The sequence below is a fragment of the Sus scrofa genome, chromosome 15 (assembly GCF_000003025.6).
Source record: "Sus scrofa isolate TJ Tabasco breed Duroc chromosome 15, Sscrofa11.1, whole genome shotgun sequence".
NCBI lineage: Eukaryota > Metazoa > Chordata > Mammalia > Artiodactyla > Suidae > Sus > Sus scrofa.
This window is the reverse complement of record NC_010457.5, coordinates 132,915,724-132,937,248: the sequence shown is the minus strand read 5'-3', so window position 1 is coordinate 132,937,248 and position 21,525 is coordinate 132,915,724. Positions and strand designations below refer to the sequence as shown.

General features: G+C 57.7%; 1 protein-coding gene across 1 annotated transcript; it reads right to left on the bottom strand.

The window, feature by feature from the left end:
* LOC100521229 (intestinal-type alkaline phosphatase-like) lies at positions 13,679 to 17,692 on the bottom strand. The gene is made up of 11 exons (XM_003133725.5): positions 17,511 to 17,692; positions 17,300 to 17,416; positions 17,069 to 17,184; positions 16,739 to 16,913; positions 16,490 to 16,662; positions 15,816 to 15,950; positions 15,653 to 15,725; positions 15,403 to 15,537; positions 15,122 to 15,313; positions 14,794 to 14,910; positions 13,679 to 14,644 (listed from the first exon to the last, which is right to left on the bottom strand). Exons 1-11 carry the CDS (start codon positions 17,575 to 17,577, stop codon positions 14,343 to 14,345), a joined length of 1,602 nt encoding a protein of 533 aa, XP_003133773.1. The 5' UTR covers positions 17,578 to 17,692; the 3' UTR covers positions 13,679 to 14,342.

Genomic DNA, 21,525 nt, shown 5'->3' with positions numbered 1-21,525 from the left:
CTACACCACAGCTCACAGTTGCGCCAGATTCTCAACCCATTGAGCGGGGCCAGGGATCGAACTCGCCTTCGTATGGATACTTGTTGGGGTCATTTCCATTGATCCTCAGCAGGAACTCTGAACATCGAAATCTCTTGATTACCAGACTCGTTGAAATCTTGTCATTGATACAAAGAGGCAAATTAAAGAAAGTGAGTAATGGAGCAGGTCCCTGTGGAGCTCCCTGGTACAAATTCTTTCCTGTCTGCTGTTTCTTCTTTGTTGGAAATAGGCTTCATTCAGCCTCCTAGACTTTCCCGGAGTTCCAAAGGGAAGATTCAAACCATTGCTCATTAGGGAAAGAAGGGAACAGAGAAAGAAATGAGTACAAGTCAAGCAACTATAATGCGGGAGTTCCCCCATGGCTCAGCAGTTAAAGAACCCAACTAGGATCCCTGAGGATGCGGGTTCCATCCCTGGCCTCACTCAGTGGATTAAGGATCCAGCGTTGCTGTGGCTGTGGTGTGTAGACTGGCAGCTACAGCTCCAATTCGACCCCTAGCCTGGGAACTTCCATATGCCATGGGTTTGGCCCTAAAAAACAAACCGAAAAACAATAATGCAAAAAGCATTAAGAAAACAAAAAAGGAAATACCAAATAAATAAACAAAAAGAAAACACAATAGTGCAGTCTTGGGGCAGGGTCCTGGTTCCTCCTCCTGAAACATACCTAACAGCATTTTGAGTTTTTCTGTTGGAACGAAGGCCCCTCCTAGGTGGAGAAGGGCAAACACCTGATTCCTGGAGCACAGCCTGTGCCTTCCCGCCAACCAATCAGAAGAAAATCACGTGCCCCATGGCCCTCAGCCCAAATATTCCTGTAAAATCTTCTTCCCACAAAACTTCAGAGAGTTTGGGGGTTCTTTGAGCACAAGTACCCTTTCTCCTTGCTTGACCCTGCAAGAAATTTTCTCTGCTCTAAACTCCAATGTTTCCATTTCTTTGGCCTCCACGGGCATCGGGTACAGGAACTTGTGTTCGGTGACAATTTCGGTGAAGCCAGCCTAGGAGTCTGTGCTGATGTCAGGTCCACCCTTGGCCAGAGGCAGCGCCTTTCCCAAGTCGCCGACAGCTACCAGGGCTTACTTCACTACAAGAAACTTGGAGGGACGAACCCTGAGAGGTGCCAGCTGCTCCACTGCCCAAGGCTGTTTGAGAGGAGAATCTTCTGGAGCTGCTGGGGTGCCCACTGGGTGTCTCAGTAACTGGGATAAGTTACTCCAGTTTGCACAACTGGACCATCAGGCCTGGCGGTGCTGGTGCTTGGGGGGAGGGGGGATCCCCCACTAGGGATGCTGGAGGGAGAGGGGGCGCGTACAGCCAGGCAGAGAAATCAGAGGCTCCGAAAACAGCATCATTCATCCAAGAAGCCCCAAGGTCCCTGAGCCCCACATGGGCCAGGCCCTGTGGGTACAGTGGTGAGGGAGCCTGGCAGACGCAGGCCCTGTGTCCAGGGGCTGGGAGTCAGGGCAGGGAGACTCCACATTCAAAAAGTGAGTTGACGCAGAAGGGAGTAGGTGGGTTCATTCACAGTCCCCACTACCTGGCCTGTCCTCCCACCAGCCCAAAAACCAGGCCCCTGAGGCCCAAGGGCCTGTTCGAGGACTGGGGCTGCTGGTCAGGGGGGCAGGCTGCCTCCCTCTGTGGCTCCTGCAGGGTGGGCTCTTTCATGGCTCTGCAGCCCTTGTCTCCCTCCGTGGGACACGGGTTAGGGGCGGGTAGTTCCTCCACGACTGCCAACCAATACCCCCGGCCTGGGGCAAGGGAGTGCGGGGCATGGGCAGGCGCTAAAGGCAGGCCCAGGACACCCCCTTATTGTAGCGGCTCTGCTCCAGGCTCCTGGCCAGGCGGTCCAGGCCCTAGTTCAGTGCCCTTGACAGCCTTTCCGAGAGTCCTCCTGGGCGGTGCTCCAGTCCTGTGGGCTGGGCTGGGCTGGCCCAGTAGCCTCCCCATCTTCAGCCTGAGCCGCTTTCGGCATCCCTGAGTCGGGGCATCGGATTGGAGGGGACCCCTTCTCGGGAGTACACGGTGCCCTCACTCCCCTTGGGAACTCGGCCGAACATGGAATCGCGGGGCCCAGAACCTGTGCTGGTGATGCCGGGGAACGTGTTCCTGAAGCCGCCATTCCCGCCACTGTTACCAAGGTGACACAGGGAGCCTGGAAAGAGGCAGGAAGAAGCTGGGCTGGGGGAGCGGGGCGGGCGGAGCACAGTGGGGCCGCGATGCCCTCTTCCTCTGGGCCGGAGGGAGGCGCCGCGCCGCGGGGCAGCAGAGGAGGCGGCGGGCGCACAGAGCTCCTGGGGTCGAGCACAGCCCCGGGAGGACTCTCTCCTCCTGGCTCCCGCCTCGGCCCGTGCGTGCTCCTGCGGGATAAGTGGCACCCGAGCCCGCTGCCATCAGCCACCTCTGCCGCCTCCGTCGCCATGCCCAGCCTGTGTCCTCGCAGCTCTTGCTGTGGCTGCGGCTGTGGCACCTTCCGCTGAGCCTCTGCCCCTCGCGGCGCGGGAGGCTCCACGCCAAGGGCTCTGGGCGCCCTGGGTCAGCTCGCTCCGCGCCTGCGGTGAAACTTCGACCGTTTGAATTCCGGGGAGAACCAGTGGAAGCCAAGAGTGGCCCGCGGCGAGGACGGAGGACAGAACCGGTTCAGGGTTCTTTAGGGCAGTCATTAGCTCCGTGTACAACAAGGTGACCCTGGGGCAGCTGCAGAAGATCACCCCCCATGTGAGTGCAAGCCCAGCCCCGGACGCCTGGCCCATCCCCTCCCCCGAGGGCAAGCAAGGCCTTCCGAGGCCATGGACTCCTGTGTCCTCTTGTGGCCTCTCCCTGGCCCCCTCCCTGTCTCCTGGGGTCCCTGCCACACCCAGCCCCACTGCCCCATCCATGGCCCCACAGCTGCGGTGGAAGTGGCTGCTGGACCGGATCTTCCAGGAGGACTTCTCCGAGGATGAGGAGCTGGTGCTGCTGGCCACGGACTACATGCAGCAGGTGTCCCAGCTCATCCGCTCCACACCCCGCAGGTAAGGCTGCCAGTCACCCACCTGCCCCCCACCTGCCCCCAGGCCCTTCCCCTGCACCCAGACCTCACTGCCTGGTGAGCTTTCGGTGCCTGCCGCCGCCTCTGCCCAGTGTCCATACTGGGAAGGCAGGCGAGGAGCACTGGCAAAGGTGTCCAGATCCCTAGGGTCAGCCCTGGCTGTCCCAGTTGTGCTGTGGGGCCCCGGGGAGGGCTGGAAGCTTCCTGAGCTGCGGTGCCCTCTTCTGGGGGTGGTGAGGCTTGAGGGACTCTGACGTCAGAAGGCGAAATCATGGCCGCCGCTCTGCTCCCCCTGGGGCCACCTTGAGGAAGGCCTCCCTGGTCTCTGCCCCGCCTGGGAAGGAGCCGAGGAGGCCTCCGAAGGCCAGCCCTGAGGCAGGCAGTCACGCCCAGTGCCCACTCTCCCGCCCCGTGGCAGGTCAGAAAACCATGCTGCTGGCTCCTGCCCCATCTGCATCAGGGGCTCTGCTCGGTGGCCCGAGGTGTGTCCTGCCGTGTGTGGGCCCAGCCCTGTTCCCTGACTGGGGCCGGGAGCACCTGGACTGACCCTGAGTCCTGCTCCGTCCAAGGCCAGGCTGGGGGTGGGGGTGGCGGTGGGGCGCCCACGCCCGGGAGCCTGTGGGGACAGCCAGCTGCTTCACCCGGCCCTCAGGATCCTGCACAACTACCTGGTGTGGCGTGTGGTGGTGGTGCTGAGCGAGCACTTGTCACCGCCGTTCCGAGAGGCGCTGCACGAGCTGGCACGCGAGATGGAGGGCAGCGACAGCCGCAGGAGCTGGCCCGTGTCTGCCTGGGCCAGGCCAACCGTCACTTTGGTGCCCTCTTTGTCCGTGAGCACTTTGCAGCTTCCAGGAAGGCCAAGGTCAGGCTGCCCTGGCCTTGGGGCAGGGCGGCAGGTTCTGAGCTGTTTCTCTGCCAGTTTAGGGGAAGCCTTGGGGCTGGGGGTGCCCTGTGGGGTGAGAATCCAGCAGAAGTGCAGCAAAGCCCAGGTCCTGGTGTGGCCAAGCCTCCCGGGGGCCTTTGGGGTTGGGCATGTGGAGAAAGGTGGGCCCCTGGGAGAGGACACGGGGTTCCTGGCCTGCAGGCTGGTCCGGAGCTCGAAGCTGGGAAGCCCGAGGGCCTTAGCTGCTGCCCAGGGGCCTGATGCCCAGCATCTGCCCCAGCTGGAGGGCACCCACCCTTCTGGCAGGGCTGTGAGGCCCCCAGAGACCCCTTAGCGTGACAGCTTCCCGCTGGGTCCCCAGAGGTGATGTCACTGCCACCGGGGACTGCAGGCTCCTCACTGCTTTCGGGGAGGGTGGAGGGAGACCAGTGGGTCAGAGGGAGCACAAGCCATGGGCATCCCAAGGACAGAGTCCTCACCCACGAGGTCCAGACAGCTTAGGAACCCAGAACCTGGGGTGGCCCTGCAGGGCGGGGTTGTGACATATGTGTCACCCACTTGTTCCCAAACTCCTTTCCCAGACGCCCCCGAGAGCATCCTCCCTGCAGCCCCGTGAGGGAGACGGAGAACGGATGTGGCGCCTTTTACTGACCTGGACATTGAGGGAGTCAACCTGGCCTGCCCAGGGTCACGTGGCTCGTGTCAGCTGATGGGCACGTGTTGGCTGCCGGGTCCTCTGGAGTTCAAGGTTTCCATGCTACGCTCAGCTTCCCCCTTCACCACTGCTGTTGGGACATTGTGTCCGGAACAAAGATGCTGGCCATTGTGTTTGCCAGACGCTGTGCTCGCAGCCAAGCTGTGACACTGCCAGGGTGAGAAGCCAACCCAGCTCAGCACAGCTGCCCACTGGGCCTCAGTTTCCCTGGTGTTGGGTGAGGGGCCCTGCGAGCAGTGGGGAAGGCCCTTCTTGCTGTGCGGTGATTCCAGAAGCAGCCTCGGGGCAGGGTGTTGCTGGGCTGGCTCTGTCCTTTCCCGAGGGCTGGGCGGGTTCCTCCAGGCAGAGCTCACTGGGTGACAGAAGGAATCTCCAACTAGCATCTGACGGCGGGGAGATAAAGGAGCTCGGCTGGTTTCCAACTGCACTTAGGCTTCCGGGAGCCCACCTGTGTGCCCACGTGCACAGAGCCCAGGCTTCTGTCATTCCCAGCTCTGAGCCAAGGCTTGAACCTGAGGGTCCCTGCTCGGTGACCTTGGCAGGTGACTCACCCTCTCCAGGCAGACTCAGGGGTTGTGTGCGTGGGGGTTGGGCCCACCTGTGGCAGAGGGATGTAAGCCTTGGGCGGAGGATGCTGGGGGCGCCCTCAGCCCACAGGCCCTGTGAGGGCCTGCTCTGAACAGATTCTGGGAGGACTCAAAGCCAGCTGGCGGGGTGGGCTTGTGTCAAGGCTCTCTGCCTGCAAACTCAGAGGGGATGTGGGTTTTGGCAACCCTGGGATTTGGGGGGTGCCCAGGAAAGGGCACAGGGCATCTGGCGCCACCTGCCAGCCCTGTCCCCTAGGCCTTTCTAGCCAATTCAGTGGAGTCCAGGGTCAAGTTTCTGCCACCCATGGGCTTGCTTCTATGGTGACCCAGACGCCGAGTGCCCTGGGGGCCCCAAGTGTCCAACTTGTGCGCAGCTGTAAGTGCCATTGATTGATTGATTGATTGATTTATATATTTGGCTGCCCCACGGCATATGGAGTTCCTGGACCAGGGATCAGATCTGAGCTGTGGTTGTGAACTAAGCCGTAGCTGTGGCAATGCCAGATCTCCAACCCACTATGCCAAGGCTGGGGATCGAACCTGCATCCCAGTGCTCTTAAGAATGTCGCCAATCCCCTCGTGCCACAGCAAGAACTCCCCAGGTACCATATTTTTAAATGGCTTGAGCACCCCCTTCCAGGTCCCTTGGGAGGTCCAGGGCCCTTGGTATGCAAATGTTATGTGGTGGGTTCTCCGGGGGCTTAGGTTTCTCCTCAGGCCCCCCAGGCTGGGCAATGCCCCAATTCCTTCTCTCCCCAGAGACCGCACTGAGGGAGTCAGACTGCACTGAGGGTCTGGTTGCCGGAAGGTCTGTCTCCTTCCTCCAATCTGGATGCCTCAACCCTCCCCTAAACTGGCTTGAAGAACCCACTTTCCTTGGATTTAATACAAAGCAATTTCCCCTCCCCTCTGCCAGGGCTAGGCCAGACCAGAGGCTGAGCCCGGTGCCCCCAGGGCTGCCCCTCGGGCCACCCAGCAGCAGGACAGGACAGGGCAGCCGGCAGCGTAAAAGTCCAGCTTCCTTCCTGTGTCTTGTGGAGCTTGGACTCCAATTTGGAGACAGGGGGCTGAGAGGGACCTTGGCAGCCTGTACTTCACGTCCCGAAGGAGCAGGGCGCTGTCCCCTGCAGCAGTCTCAGTGTCACCAGCATCTCTTGGAAAACCGCCAGGGGTGGGGACTCCCTCGTCCCAAGGCCTCCTCCCTCTTGGAAAGCTGATTGCGCCCTGGCCTGGCCTTTCCTGCAGAGCCTCCTGTGAACTGGCCTCCACCTCTGGTGTCCTGGTGGGGTCCCTGCCCCGTGGGGTCAAAGGGGACCCCAGGCTCCCACCCCTGCAGACACCTTCCCCTCCAGCTCAGACACCAGCCTTTGTCCTCAACGTTGCCCACATGACGTGGCTGGTGGCTCATCTGGGGGCCTCCCCATCAGCCTGGGTGCGCTCGGCCCTCACCCCTTTCCAGCCCACCTTGCAGGTGCCAGCCCGCAGGTTCCATCGCTGCGGTCCTTCCCACCGGTATGGGGGCGTCCCTCATTTTGCCCTGTGTCACCACCGGCTCAGTTTCCTCCAGCCCTGTGGTGTGCTGTCCAGGACAGAAGGTGGCTCCCTGCCCACCTCCCCACCTTCCCGCACGGGGCGGGGGCGCCCCCTGCAGGGGGCTGCGGCGACATGTTCAGCTCTCAGGTCCAGTCCTCTGAGTGACCCCTGCTGGCCGGGCTGCTGTCCAGCATGAGCTCATCAGGCCAGAGGGGAAGGGGGCGCGCCTGGCCACCCCTCTCCCCCCCTCAGCTGCGCCCCCATCTGGGAGCCTCTGGCAGCGGCTCAGGCTGATTCACTGGGTGGCAGGCAGCTCAGGTCCCCAAGCCTCCGTCCCATGGTGCTGTGAAGCCACATCTCGCCTTGTCTATACTCTGCATAAACGAGAATAAAGCCTCCTACCTTCCTGCGGGACCAGACCATTGCAGGGGCTGCTGACAGGTCTGTGTGGAGAGGTCTGCACGTGGCTATTTCCCTCTCCCCTGAGGAGCCCAGGCGGGGAGGGGAGCAGAGGGGGTGCCATGCTGGCCGATAACAAGGAATGTGCTGGAGTTCCTGTCATGGCTCAGTGGAAACAATCTGACTAGCATCCATGAGGAAACAGGTTCAATCCCTGGCCTCACACAGTGGGTTAAGGATCTGGCATTGCTGTGGCTGTGGTGTAGGCCGGCATCTACAGCTCCAGTTTGACCCCTAGCCTGGGAACCTCCATATGCCGCAGGTGCGGCCCTAAAAAGACAAAAGACAAAAAAAAAAAAAAAAAAAAAAAAAAAAAGAACGAGCCAATCAGGTGAGCACATAAAGTACCAGAACAGACCCTGGACGCCCCCCTATTGAGGGTGGAAGGCAGCCTCACCACTGGAGACCGGGGGGTGGGAGGGTAGCTATTTGCTCCCTGAGGGGTTGCTCCAGAGGCACAACTGGTTCCAGGGCACTGGGCCAAGCGTGTTGGCGCAGGCTGGGCATCCCTGGTGACAAGGTCGCATCAAGGGGACTCTGAGCTGCAGCCTGGTGTGTGCACCGGGGGCCCACGCTGAGGCTGTGTTCAGCCGGGGTGAGCAGGTGCTGGGCCACCTTAGATCAGAGGGTGCTGTTTAAAATACTGCGCATGGTCACACAACACTGTCAATCAACTGTACTTGAATAAGAAATAAATACTGCAAAGCAGTTCTCTTGTGGCTCAGAGGGTTAAGTATCCGGCATTGTCACTGCTGAGGCTCTGGTTACAGCTGTGGCATGGGTTCGATCTCTGGCCCAGCAACTTATGCTTGCTGCTGAAACGGCCAATTGAATGAATTAATTAATAAAATCGACCACAGCTTCCTGTAGGTCCCTGGAGGCTCCTCTGCGGGGGGGTGGGGGGGGGAGGGAGACTCGGGGACGCACCCTGGAAGGGGCAACAGCCTATCATGCAGATACTGACCAGCCCGGGAGACCTGTTTCTGGAAGCAGGGGTAACAGCCTGAGATGCAAGCGTCAGCGGCAAGGTCACGACTTGGGCACATCTGGCATCCTGTCTGGGGGGCGTCACGGCCGTGCGCCCATTTTCACACATCACAAAGCAGCCTGGGTACCACCTGAGCCACGCTGGCTTGGTGCAGAGGTAGGGGTGGGTCGGGGGCTCCAGGGGCTGTGGGGTGGGGGGCGGGGCCGGGGGTGTCTCCAGGTCTGGCTGGGACTGAGCCTGTGGCGCCCCCAGGGCCCAGACTGACCTCTGCAGGGCGTGTTGCAGCCTTGGTCACAGGGAGCTGTCTGGCCTGAGTCCCGTCTGGGGCCCAGGCCCGCCTGGCGTCCCATCTGCACCTGCTGTGTGCTGGGCTCTCCCATGCTTCACCTCAATCAGGGCCCTGCCCCGACCTGGGCACTCGGTGCTGTTCGCATTTAGTATCTAGCTCCATGCCGGCGCCCTCATCCTGAGGGAATCACATTCATGTTTTGAGGCAGGACAAGAACATTGAAGCACAAGGGGCTCCCTGCCCGTCCGGCGCTCTCCCGAATGTGCCGCGTGCACCTGCGTTCCGCGTGAAACAGACCTTCTCCAAGGTGCAAGTGCCCGCTTGACAGTGAAGACCAATGTTTTTCTTCTTCCGCCACTGGCAGCATAACTCCTGGGGATTATATTTCTTTTCCAATCCTGTAAGGGGTCAAATTGACCTGTTGTTCACTTTGCATGTGCTTCTCTGGACTATGTAACTGTGTAAAAATACCTGTGTATCATGGGGTTTTTTTTGCCTTTTCTAGGGCCGCTCTGGCAGCATATGGAGGTTCTCAGGCTAGGGGTCTCATCGGAGCTGTAGCCACCAGCCTACGCCAGAGCCACAGCAACACAGGATCCGAGCCATGTCTGCAACCCACACCACAGCTCACGGCAACACCGGATCCTTAGCCCACTGAGCAAGGCCAGGGATCAAATCCGCAACCTCATGGTTCCTAGTCGGATTCATTAACCACTGAGCCATGAAGGGAACTCCTGGGGTTTTTTGTTTTTTGTTTTTCCCAGTGTGTCGTTTTGATATATGATCTTTTGTCTGAAAAATATATATGAAGGAGTTACCATGGTGGCTCAGCGAAAAGGAATCTGACCAGCATCCATGAGGATGCAGATTCGATCCCTCACCTTGTTTGGTGGGTTAAGGATCCGGTGTTGCCATCAGCTGTGGTGTAGGTTGCAGTTGCGGTATGGATCTGGCTGTTGCTGGGGCTGTGGTGTAGGCAGGCAGCTGTATCTCCGATTCATCCCCTAGCCTGGGAACCTCCATATGCTGTGGGTACAGCCCTAAAAAAGCAAAAAGTAAACAAATAAAAAAAATTCTGGAGTTCCCGTCATGGTGCAGTGGTTAACGAATCGAACTAGGAACCATGAGGTTGTGGGTTCGGTCCCTGGCCTTGCTCAGTGGGTTAACGATCCGGCGTTGCTGTGAGCTGTGGTGTAGGTTGCAGACGCAGCTCGGATCCTGTGTTGCTGTGGCTCTGGCGTAGGCCGGTGGCTACAGCTCTGATTAGACCCCTAGCCTGGGAACCTCCATATGCTGCCGGAGTGGCCCAAGAAATAGCAAAAAGACAAAAACAAACAAACAAACAAACAAAAAAACCCTCTATTTCTTCTTTAGATCTCTATTGATTAATTTTTCGTCGACAACAGTGTCAAGCAGGCATTCATCCCCCACGTGGTTCTTGGGTGTCCTGGAGAAGAGAATGTGGGTCCTGCAGGCAAGGGGCTGACCCAGCGCCCCCTCCTTGTTTGCTCACTTCCAGAGGATTCCGACAGAGTAGAGCTGAGTGTGTCTGGCTCAGTAGACTTATGGATTATGTGATCTAGTTTTAAAGCAACTAATCCTCCCGAATGATCAAGTTGGCTTACAAACGATTCCTGTAAAGAAACTGCAAGTAATACCTGTAATCCGCACCAGGAGAACAACCCCAGAAGTGGCCGCTATGACACCCCCCCCTCCCGACGCGTGCTCCGCGTCACCCATGCTACAGACCTGACAAGGAGGTAGCTCCACGTATACAAATTAAACAACCAATCCTTTGGAAGCCCCCTCACCTCCATCCTTGCTGGTGAAGCTTGTTGTGTTCCTGATTGACAGCAGGAACCCCCCCACCCCCCGCCCCCTGCCCCCCGGTCAGCAAGGCGTTTCAGAGCTAAGCTTTCAGCACAGGAAGACAGACCCCCACACTTTCTCCCCAGGGATGTTTAAAGTGCTGGGCTCTTTCTTCCACCTGCTCCTTTTTGCTAGCTCCCTAAGCCATGATAAATATCCAGAAGGCTCTTTTAAACTTTCTTGCATAATAGCGTAAGACAAAAAACACCTACCACCAGGCAAACATTTATTCTTTCTGCTCGCAGTAAAAACGGCACAAACAATGAACAGAAAATGATCTGTCGACAAACCGAAAGGCATTTCTCTGTCAGCAAATACCCGTTGGAAGATGTAGAGAAAACACCGCTGTAGATTGAAAAAAAGTGTTTGAACAAATTTCCCAGGGTGGGAGGTTTGCTATATAGATAGTTGGCTGAAAGTACAGGTATTTCTACACATCTCAGCTTAAGGTGGTTGCTGGATTCTGTTCCAATAATGAAATACACACCACCTTTTTTTGTTTGTTTGTTTTTTTTGTTTTTTTTGGTGTGAACTACTAAAGGAAGGATGTGGCAGAGAAGATATATGTCCAACAGGTAATGCCTTGTTTGATAAAAACCATGAGGGAAAAAGTGTAAGTGCCTCCACTGATGGAAGAGCTACTCAGAAAGGATTTTATTCTAAAGGATTCTGGATGCGAGAAAAGGTGCAGAGGCAGCAGAGCCTGCAAAGCGCACGCGTTGGCCCATCCATGGTCAAACCATTGCAGGGAAGAACTAGAAACTTTGCGGGCACAACAAAGGCTGTAGCAGCATCAGTGGTATAAGCTTTCTGACCAAGCAAGTCCAAGTGAAGGAGAAGCTTTAAGATAGATACAGGGTGAGTTCCCATTGTGGCTCAGTGGTAACAATCCCAGCCAGTATCCATGAGGATGTGGGTTCGATCCCTGGCCTTCCTCAGTGGGTTAAAGATCCAGTGTTGCCATGAGCTGTGATGTAGGTTGGCAGACACGGCTCGGATCTGGTGTGGCTCTGGCTCTGGCTGTGGCGTAAGCCAGCAGATGTAGCTCCTATTAGACCCATAGCCTGGCAACTTCCATATGCCATGGGTTTTGGCCCTAAAAAGACCAAAAAGAAAAAAATAAAAAAAAAAAAAGAAAGAAACAGAGTAATAAGATTGGGTGAGACCATGAAAACATGATTTTGTAGCCACCACTGTGTTTAATAAAACCCCTCATACCTACACATTAAACAGAAAACTTGGAAACAGAAGAAACTTTTTAAAAAATTTACTTAGGGAGTTCCTGTCGTGGCTCAGTGGTTAATGAATCCGACTAGGAACCATGAGGGTTGCAAGTTCGATCCCTGGCCTTGCTCAGCGGGTTAAGGATCCAGCATTGCCATGAGCTGTGGTGTAGGTCACAGATGAGGCTTGGATCCTGCATTGCTGTGGCTGTGCTGTAGGCCAGCGGCTACAGCCCCGATTCGACCCCTAGCCTGGGAACCTCCATATGCCTTAGGCGCAGCCCTTAAAAGACAAAAGACCAAGAAAAAAGAAAGAAAGAAAGAAAGAAAGAAAGAAAGAAAGAAAGAAAGAAAGAAAGAAAGAAAGAAAGAGAAAAGAAATACATAAAATTTTACTTAGAATTTATATACTGTTACACTCACCCTTTTATTTTATCTTATTATTTTAGTTTATTTTGGGGGGCTGTGCCCCAGGCATGTGAAAGTTCCCAGGCCATGCATCAAACCTGCACCACAGCAGTGTAGCCAGCTGCTGCAGTGACAATGCCAGATCCTTAATCTTCTGGGCCACAGAGGAACCCCCAGAGAAACGTTTTAATCTTTTTATTTTGTGACTGCCCCATGGCGTATGGGGTTCCCAGGCCAGGGATCAGATCCGAACTGTAGTTGAGACCTAGGCCTCCCTCAGCACTGGCAACGCTGCATCCTTAACCACTGTGATGGGATGGGTTTGAACCTGCATCTCAGAGGTTCAGAGGCACTGCTGATCCCATTGAGCCACAAGAGGAATGCCGGTTTTTATTTTTTTAATTTAAGAATTTTTTTTTAGCCCATGGCATGCAGCAGCTTGATATGAGATCTCAGCTCCTAGAAAAGGGATTGAACCTGGGCCAAAGCAGTGAAAGCACCAAATCCTAACCACCAGACCACCAGGGAGCTCCACAGAATAATCTGTTTTTAAAATCAGCAGTTTTTTTTTTCTTTTTTTTTTCTCTTTTTAGACCCTGAGGAGGGATCGAATTGAAGCTGCAGCTGTTTGCCTACACCACAGCCACAGATACCCTGTATCTGAGCCATGTCTTCGACCTACACCATAGATCAAGGTAATGCCGGATCCTTAACCTACTGAGCAAGGGCAGGGATTGAACCCACATCCTCATGGATACTAGTTTGGTTCGTAATCTGCTGAACCACAACAGGAACTCCCAAGACTCGTTGGGTTCTTAACCAGCTGAGCCACAAGGGGAACTCCTAAAACCTTCGGTTTAAAATGTAGACTCGTCGGAGTTCCCGTCATGGCTCAGTGGTTAATGAATCTGACTAGGAACCATGAGGGTTGCGAGTTCGATCCCTGGCCTTCCTCAGTTGGTTAAGGATCCAGCGTTGCCGTGAGCTGTGGTGTAGGTTGCAGACGTGGCTCGGATCCCCCCATTGGTTGTGGCTGTGGTGTAGGCTGGTGGCTACAGCTCCGACTGGACCCCTAGCCTGGGAACCTCCATATGCCGCAAGAGTGGCCCAAGAGCATGGCAAAAAGACAAGAAAAAAAAAAAGTAGACTTGTGTTTTGAACCCATTTATGAAACATAATCAAGCAGCACCTTCTCTTAGGTTTGTATAAGACCTACTGACCAGTACCAGCTGCACTGTAGCTAAGTCGCTTTGCATAATTGGTGGGTGGAGCTTAAAAATGAGTTGATGATCCAGTAGGCCCAGCTGATGGGTTTCTTCCATCCAGCTCCAGAGTTGTGTGGCAGCCACTAAACCCAGAGGTGGAGTCAACTGCCCTGAGAGCCAGGCCTCAGACCAAGGTCTTACAACAGCGTCTTCACCTGCCCCCGCCCAACCCCGGCTCCGATCCAGCTCCGGACTCACCAGAGCTTGCTGACTGCGGCCCCAGGGGCCCTGCACCCCTGTTCCTCCTGCTTTGCTCAAGCCCTCACTTCTTTCGTCTTTGCCCAACTGTCTGCTCCCCAGGCGGCCCCTCCCTGACCCGAGCCCGGTTTTCCCTGCCCCCACGCACTCATGATTTTTCTTTCTAGAACACATCACTACCGCCATCGCACTGTACAACCATTTATTTGACAACTGCTCTGTCCCGCCCAGGAGGGAGGGGACCTGCCCTGACCCTCAGCCTGCCTGGCTGCTCCCTGGATCTCCCAGCCTGGAATGGGAGAGGACAGGTCTCCTCTCCTTTCTGTGTCGCCACCTCCTCTCTGGAATGGTCCCTCTGGGTTCCTGGGCTGGGGGCGGGGGGCTGAGGCCTCTTGCATCAAAGGCTTCCTGGGTGTCCTGACCCCAGCAGCCTCCCTGGCCAGCAAGGTGCTTCCAGAGTCCCTTCCTGGTCTACAGGAAGCCCCGCCCTCCAGGCACTCCAGGTTGCTCCTGGCCAGTCTTAGCTCGCTGGGGACACTTTTGGGATGGTGCCACCTTGTCCTGAGGCAGGGCAATGATGGGGGGAGGGAACAGACTGGCTGGTCCCAGCATACTTCGTTCCTGGGCTCCTGGGTGGCACAGCACAAAATCAGGGCTGCTGCAGTGGGGGCGGTAGGAGGACCAAGGGGGTCTCAGGACGGGCGGGGCCTCAGCCTCCAGGAGGGTCAGGTCCGCCGAGGGGCTGAGGCTCCTTATTGCATGGAGGTGAAGGTCTGGAGAACGGTCCCAGGTGGGGACACCGAGGTGGCAGCTTGATCAAAGCCAGGGCTCCGGCTTCGAGGCCAGTGGGGGTCAGTGCAGGGCGGGCGCCAGCAGCAGCAGCAGCGCCCCCGCCAGCAGCGCCAGCAGCGAGGTGCAGGCGGCCGGCCCAGGGTGCCCGGCGGCGGTGGGGCCAGAGGGGGGCGGCAAGTCGCAGTCGCTGGTGTAGGGCTCCAGGCAGGCGGCGAAGGCCATCACGTGCGCCACGAAGCTCTGCTCCTGCACGCCGTGCACCAGGTGCGCCCGGGGGCCGCGCGCGAACACCGCCACGTCCTCGCCACCGTGGGTCTCGGCACCCAGGGGCACGGCCGCCTGCTGCACGTATGCGGGGTCCCCTGGGAGGAGGGGGGCGCGGCTCAGGGCAGGCGGGGAGGTGGCTTCCCCCTCAGTTGGGTCCCAGGCCTGGCCCCTCCCCCCAGCCCCATCCACCGCCCCCCTCCGCACTCCCCCCTCCCAACTCCCCCCAGCACCCTGCTGCACTCACTGCTCTTGGTTTCATCAACATCAGGCCTTGCGCCTTCGCTGAGCTTGTATCCCGGGCCATTGCCATAAAGGATGGAGGTGTAGGCTTTGCCATCAGAGGCCTTGCCATCAGCCAGCCCTGCAGGGTGCAGGAGAGCCGGAGATCACACTGACGGGTCTAGGGAGCCTCTCCTGGGTGCTGAGCCCAGAACTTCTTGCCTCTTTGTTGTCCCACCCCCTGGGCAGGCCATTTGCACGTGGTACCCATTTTGACAGATGAGGAGACTGGCTCAGAGCCACGTTGGCCAGTCACTCTAGGGACTAGCCCCTGCCCCTCTCCCTGGTCTTACCAAAAACGGAGCTTCCACGCAGCGGGTAGCCACCATAGGTGAAGACATGAGAGTGGTCGGCCGTGACCAGGGTCAGTGTGTCCTCTTCGCTAGTGAGCTGGCCAGCCTTGTCGATGGCGGTGTCAAACACGACAGTCTCGATCAGCGCCCTATAAGCTATACCTTCATGGTGTCCGTGGTCAATGCGGCCTCCTGCGGGAAGGTCACGAGGACATGGGTGCTGCCACCCCCTCCCTGACAGCCCCCCTCCCTCCTGTGCTTGGCGAGGGGCTGCCACTCACCCTCCACGAAGAGGAAGAAGCCACGGGGGTTCCTGCTCAGCAGGCGCAGGGCCACCTCCGTCATCTCCACCAGGGAGGGGTCCCTGCTGAGGTCTCGTTCCTTTTCATACTTCATGTCTCCCGGCTCAAAAAGGCCTGTGGGGGGGGGACCAGTGGTGACCAGAAGCTGGGGAGTGGAACGGAGGTCCAGGGCCCATGCTTGGCCATCTGAGGACCTGGGGGGCGCCAGTGGGGGTGGGGGGGTCTTTACCCATGAGGTGTGTTAGGCTGGGGTCCTGGGACGCCTGAATGAGCGCCGTGCGGTTCCACACATACCGGGCTCCCTGGAGGGGGCAGAGCCAGGCCTCAGCCTGCAGCCCAACACCCTGCAGCCCTGCCCTGCCGTGCCCCCCGCACCCCTGAGCCCCTGTCACCTGGTGCTTGGCCTGCCACTCCTGTACCAGGTTCCGCTTGTCCTTCCGAACTCCGTTCTGTCTTGGATTGTCTGGGTATTCAGGGTCCGGAGTCCCCTCAGGAAACATGTACTTGCGGCCTCCACCCAGGATCACCTGGAGCCAGAGATGAGGGGGGTGGGCTTTGCTCCCTCCTCAGACAGCCCCTGGCTCTGCCCAGCAGGTCCGTGGGAAGGGCCTGCCCCCTTCTGGACCTTTTTTTTTTTTTTTTTAAGGGTTTCACCTGCAGCATATGGATGTTCCCAGGCTAGGAGTAGAATCGGAGCTGCAGCTGTGCATCTGCTGGCCTAGGTCACAGCCCCAGCAAAGCCACATCTGAGCGGGGTCTGCGACCTACCAAGCAGTTTGCAACAGCGCGGAACCTTTAAGCCACTGAGCAAAGCTAGGGATGGAACCTGAATCCTCATGGATGCTAGTCTGGTTTGTTTTCGCTGAGCCACGACGGAAACCCCCTCCGGGACCTTCTACACAGGACCCCCACCCCCACCCCAGACCCACAGAAACCCTGGGACGGTGGGGGCCCTGAGACTGTGTAGGGGGTGGGTCCCGCCCCCTCCGCGCAGCCCCGCCCCCTCCGCGCAGCCCCGCCCCCTCCGCGCAGCCCCGCCCCCTCTGCGCAGCCACGCCCGCCTCACATCGATGTCCATGTTGTAGACGAGCTGCGTGGAGATGTCCTGGCAGCCGTTCTTCTTCGCCTCCGCAGGCAAGTCGGCATCGGAGTACCAATTTCTGTTCACCGTGTGCGCGTAGGCTCCAGCCGGCGAGGCATGCTGCACCCTCGTGGTGGTCACCACTCCCACCGACTTCCCTGAGGGTGGCAGAGGTCAGGGTGGGCCACTCAGGTCTGAGCCCGCCCCTGCCCATCAACCCGACCCCAGACCCACCTGCTTTCTTGGCCCGGTTCATCACGGAGATGACCTCATTGCCCTGGGTCGTGTTGCACTGGTCATAGCGGGCGGCCGCGCTTACCCCGATCACCTTCATATTGGTCTTGACCCCGCAGAGGTAGGCGGTAGTGGTGCCTGCGCTGTCTGGCACCTGTCTGTCCACGTTGTATGTCTGGGAGCAGAGACACCTTCAGCTCTGTCTGCGGTTGACGCCCAGACCCTAGGTCCCTCCTCGCGGCCCCCAGGCCCCACCTCAGAGCACTCCTGGGCTCTTCCCTTCTGCCCTGGCTCCTGGTCCCACACCCACCCAGGGGCACCCAGCCTTACCTTGGACAGAGCCAGGTACGGGAATCGGTCCATGGCCAGGGGCGTCTCAGGTCCCGGCTTGCCATTCATCTGCCCCTTTAGGATCCGAGTGGCCGTCACCGTGGACACCCCCATTCCTGAAGGTACACACCGTGTTAGGCCTGAGTCCCCCGGGCTGGCCTGGGTCTGCAGGCAGCCTTGGGTGCCAGGGCTGTGGGGGCCCCAGGGGCTGGACAGGCCTGGCCCACTCACCATCCCCCAGAAAGAGAATGAGGTTCTTGGCCGCCGTCTGGATGGGTTGCAGCTTCTTGGCAACATCCAGGGCCTGGGCTGCCTGGCGGTTCCAGAAGGCTGGGTCTTCCTCCTCAACTGGCCAAGGGGAGAGTGCAGGCCGGGTCAGCCTTGGGGCAGCGCCCTGTGAGGGGGGTGGGGGTGGGGGGCCGGCAGGGAGGTGCCTCGTTACCTGGGATGAAGCCAAGGGAGAGCGGCAGCCGCAGGCCCAGCAGCAGCAGCACCCAGCCGCCCTGCATCCTGTGCAGTGGGGCGGAGGGCCGGGACCCTCAGGAGGCCGGACCTGGAGCAAGGCTGGGACACCAAGGTATCAGCTCCGTACAGGCTGCCTGGGCTTAAATCAGGGGAGGATTTGATCCCTGCTGTAAAAAGTCCCATGTCCCTCCCAAGCCCGAGGTGGCCACACCCTGCCCCTGGCCCTGTTCTCTGACTTTAAGCCTTATTGCCCGAAGGGAGGTGGCAGGTGTGTTCCCATCCCAGGATGGTCCCAGCTGTCTCCCCAGGGCAGGGTGAGGATTGGAGGGCAGGTGCCCTTTGCCTGAACAATAGTTCCAAGGTCCTGACGGGGCGGCTCCCAACCTCCTGCTCACCAAGCCTCCCCAGAGAACCATCGCTCCTCCCATCATATCATTTCTTAACTATTTTCTTTTTTTGTTTTCTTTTTAGGGCCACACCCTCGGCATATGGAAGTTCCCAAACTAGTGGCTGGATCAGAGATACATGCTGGCCTACACCAAGTCACAGCAGTGCTAGATCTAAGCCACATCTGTGTCCTACACCACAGCTCATGGCAATGCTGGATCCTTAACCCACTGATCGAGACCAGGGATTGAACCCCATCCTCATGGATATTAGCTGGATTCATTTCTGCTGCGCCACACCAGGAGCTCCCATTTCTTCAGTATTTTCAAAGTCAGCTTTGGCCAAATATTTATTTATTTATTTATTTTTGTCTTTTTGCCTTTTCTAAGGCCACTTCACGCGTCATTTGGAGGTTCCCAGGCTAGGGGTTGAATCGGAGCTGTAGCCATCAGCCTAAACCAGAGCCACAGCAACGCGGGATCCGAGCCGAGTCTGCAACCTACACCACAGCTCACGGCAACGCCGGATCCTTAACCCACTGAGCAAAGGCAGGGATCAAACCCACAACCTCATGGCTCCTAGTCGGATTCGTTAACCACTGAGCCTTAACAATGGGAACTCCCAAATTTTTAAAAACAATCATTTCTTTCTTTCTCGACCACACTTGCACCACACAGGCAGAAGTTCCAGAGCCAGGGATTGAACCAGCGCCATAGTAGTCAGGTGACCCACAGCCATGACAATGTCAGGTTCTGAACCTCCTGTACCAGCAGGGAACTCCTTAATATGAATTTTTGACATAACTGTAGATTCACATGTGGTTGTAAGAAATAATAGGGTTTTGTCCAATGCTTTTTTCTGTGCCTTTGTCCAACTTCTCTGGACAAATGGAATAATTCACAGATTTCCACATTTCTATTCAGATCGCCCCCTTTCACATGTACTCATCTGCCTAAGTGTAGGTTCTGTACCCCCTCATCACCTGCGTGGGTTCCTGTAAACACCATCACAGTCAAGACAGTGAGCGGCTCCCCCCCCACCCCGGGCCCCTTTAGAGCCCCCCACCCCCTCCGTCCCTAACCCCTGTCCCACAGTTCTAGAATTTTCTCATTCCAAATCCGGTGCATGAGTGGAATCACGCACTCTGGGGACTGGCCTTTTACACTCGGCGTAATTCCCTGGAGAGTCACCTGAGCGAGATCAGGAGTGGACGCCTGTGTGCCAAGGAGCAGGGTCTGGGGTGAGGGGCCCCAGGAAGCGTTTGGCCATCCTCCCGGGCAAGGCCCTCTGGGCTGAGGCAGGGTTGGCTGTTCTAAGTCGGGCTGCCCCGGATCTTCAGGACAGGATTTTGTGTGAACGCTTCGCTTCATTCCGCTTCTCTGGGAACCTGCCCAGGGATGCCATTGCTGGCTCGTGTGGTTGTTGTTGTGTGTGTGTGTGTTTGGCCATGCCTGTGGCTTGCAGAAATTCCTGGTCCAGGGATTGAACTTTAGCCAGAGCTGTCACCAGAGCCACAGCTGTGGCAATGCTGGATCCTCAACCTGCTGAGCCACCAGGGAACTCTTTTTTTTTTTTTTTTTTTTTTTAATTAAGAAACTTCTGGAGTTCTCATTGTGGCCCAGCAGAAATGAATCCGACTAGGAACGATGAGGTTGTAGGTTTGATCCCTGGCCTCACTCAGTGGGTTAAGGATTCGGCGTTGCTGCAGCTGTGGCGTAGGCTGGCGGCTACAGCTCCGATTACACCCCTAGCCTGGGAACCTCCATATGCTGTGGGTGCGGCCCTAAAAAAAGGACAAAAGACAAAAAAGAAAAAAAAATTAAGGAACTTCTCCCTTCAAAAAAAAAAAAAAAAAAAGAACTGCCGAACTGTTTTGCAGAGTGGCCACACCACTTTGCATTCCCCCAGCAACGTGTCAGGGATCCAGTTTCTCCGCTTCGGTGGAGGTTGTTGGTGTGTTTAATTTTATCCATTCTGATAGGTATGGAGTGTGTGCCTGCCCGAGGCATCAGAAGTTCCTGGGCCAGGGACCGAACCCAAGCTGCTGCAGGGACTACCCCCGATCCTTAACTCACTGAGCCACCAGGGAACTCCCTAACATCTCCTCTAATGCTCTTCTCATGATGACATCATGGAGCCTGCTCTCTGGGGGAGGTTGTCCTGGTCTCTGTTCTCCGGGAAGGAAGGCCTTGCCCAGTGGGCCCCACCTAGACCTTAGCACCCTCCTCCACTGTCCCCCCACCCCCCCACCCCTTGGGCTGGTGTCCCATGTGGGCACTGCCGGTGGCAGGCCAGGGGGTCACAGAGGAGGAGTAGGGAGGTCACAGGGAGATGGTGGCAGGGGAGGAAGAAGCCCTCGGCCTCCTTTGCAGCTCAGGCTTGGGTGTGAGCGACAGAAGCTGCCGTGCGCTTTGCAAGGGCCCGATGGGGCCGATAGGAGAACAGGCCTGGGATGTGCCAAGGAGTCCAAGGCAGCAGGAACTCTCGGGGGCACCCAAGGGCCACAGCAGGGACATGTCTGCAGAGGTGTGTTCTGGACTCCGCAGACTGGGAGGTGTACGTTGGGGTTCACGCGGGGACCCCAGGGATCACACTCAGAATCTGACCAGCTTGGTGTCTGGGGTCAGAGTAAGTTTGCAAAGCTGAAAAAAGGCCCCAGAAGACACCTGTTAGTGGAGGGAGCTCATTATGTCAGCCTTGGAAACAGGTCAGGAGGAGGGGCTGAGGCTCAGAGGCTCTCACGGGCTGAGAGAGGCCAGCAGCGGAGTGAGAGGGGCCAACAGGCAGAAATCAGAAGTTCGGAGTTCCCGTCATGGCTCAGCAGTAGCAAACCTCACTAGCAACCATGAGGATGCAGGTTTGATCCCTGGCCTTGCTCAGTGGGTCAAGGATCTGGTGCTGCTGTGCGCTGTGGTGTGGGTCCCAGATGTGGCTCAGATTTGGTGTGGCTGTGGCCGGCAGCTGTACCTCTGATTGGACCCCTAGCCTGGGAACTTCCTTGAGCCGTGGTTGTGGCCCTAAAAAAAAAAAAAAAAGTCAGAAGCTGGGCAACTCTGTATTCTGTAAAGGAGGTGATTTCCTTCAGCTAGAGTCTCTTGAGCAGTGACATGGTGACCCACCCTGGAGGCCTGGACGAGCCACAGCAGGCCCGAGGTCCTGTCTGGACAGGTGTGGGATGTGTCAGCCCACCCACGCCCTGGTCACTGTCCCAGGAAGAGGCAAGGTCCCTGGGCTGGGGCCGCCCCTGAGCAGAGAGTCCAGAGCTGGAGTCAAGCTGGGAAAGCGGGTCTGGTTGTTCTTCCCCGAGGGGGGCTCGCGGGGTCGGTGGGGCTGTGCTTCAGGGGCTGGAAGAGCAAGTGAAGAGAGAAGGGCACTGGCCTGGGGTCGGGGACGGGGAGGGGACCCAGGCCGAGGCGGGTTGGGATCACTGGAGAAAGAAGAGGTGCTTTGGGACTCGGCGTGGCATGGTACTTTGGCCCTCAGCCTCTGCCCCCTCCTTGGTCCCTGTCCCCCTTGGCAGTGCCCTCCCTACAGCACCCCCTCCCACATCAGCCCCTCCCCCATCCCTCCTGGGCGGCTGTCATTCCTCTGCTGGCCTCTGCCTC

What these genes read in the sequence shown, in the direction of transcription:
- LOC100521229 (XM_003133725.5), bottom strand. Translation starts at nt 17,577, where the DNA reads ATGCAGGGCGGCTGGGTGCTGCTGCTGCTGGGCCTGCGGCTGCCGCTC. An exon ending in TCTACAACATGGACATCGAT is followed by an intron (nt 15,951 to 16,489) that starts GTGAGGCGGGCG and finishes CTCTGGCTCCAG; the next exon opens with GTGATCCTGGGTGGAGGCCG. An exon ending in AGTGGCAGGCCAAGCACCAG is followed by an intron (nt 15,726 to 15,815) that starts GTGACAGGGGCT and finishes TGCCCCCTCCAG; the next exon opens with GGAGCCCGGTATGTGTGGAA.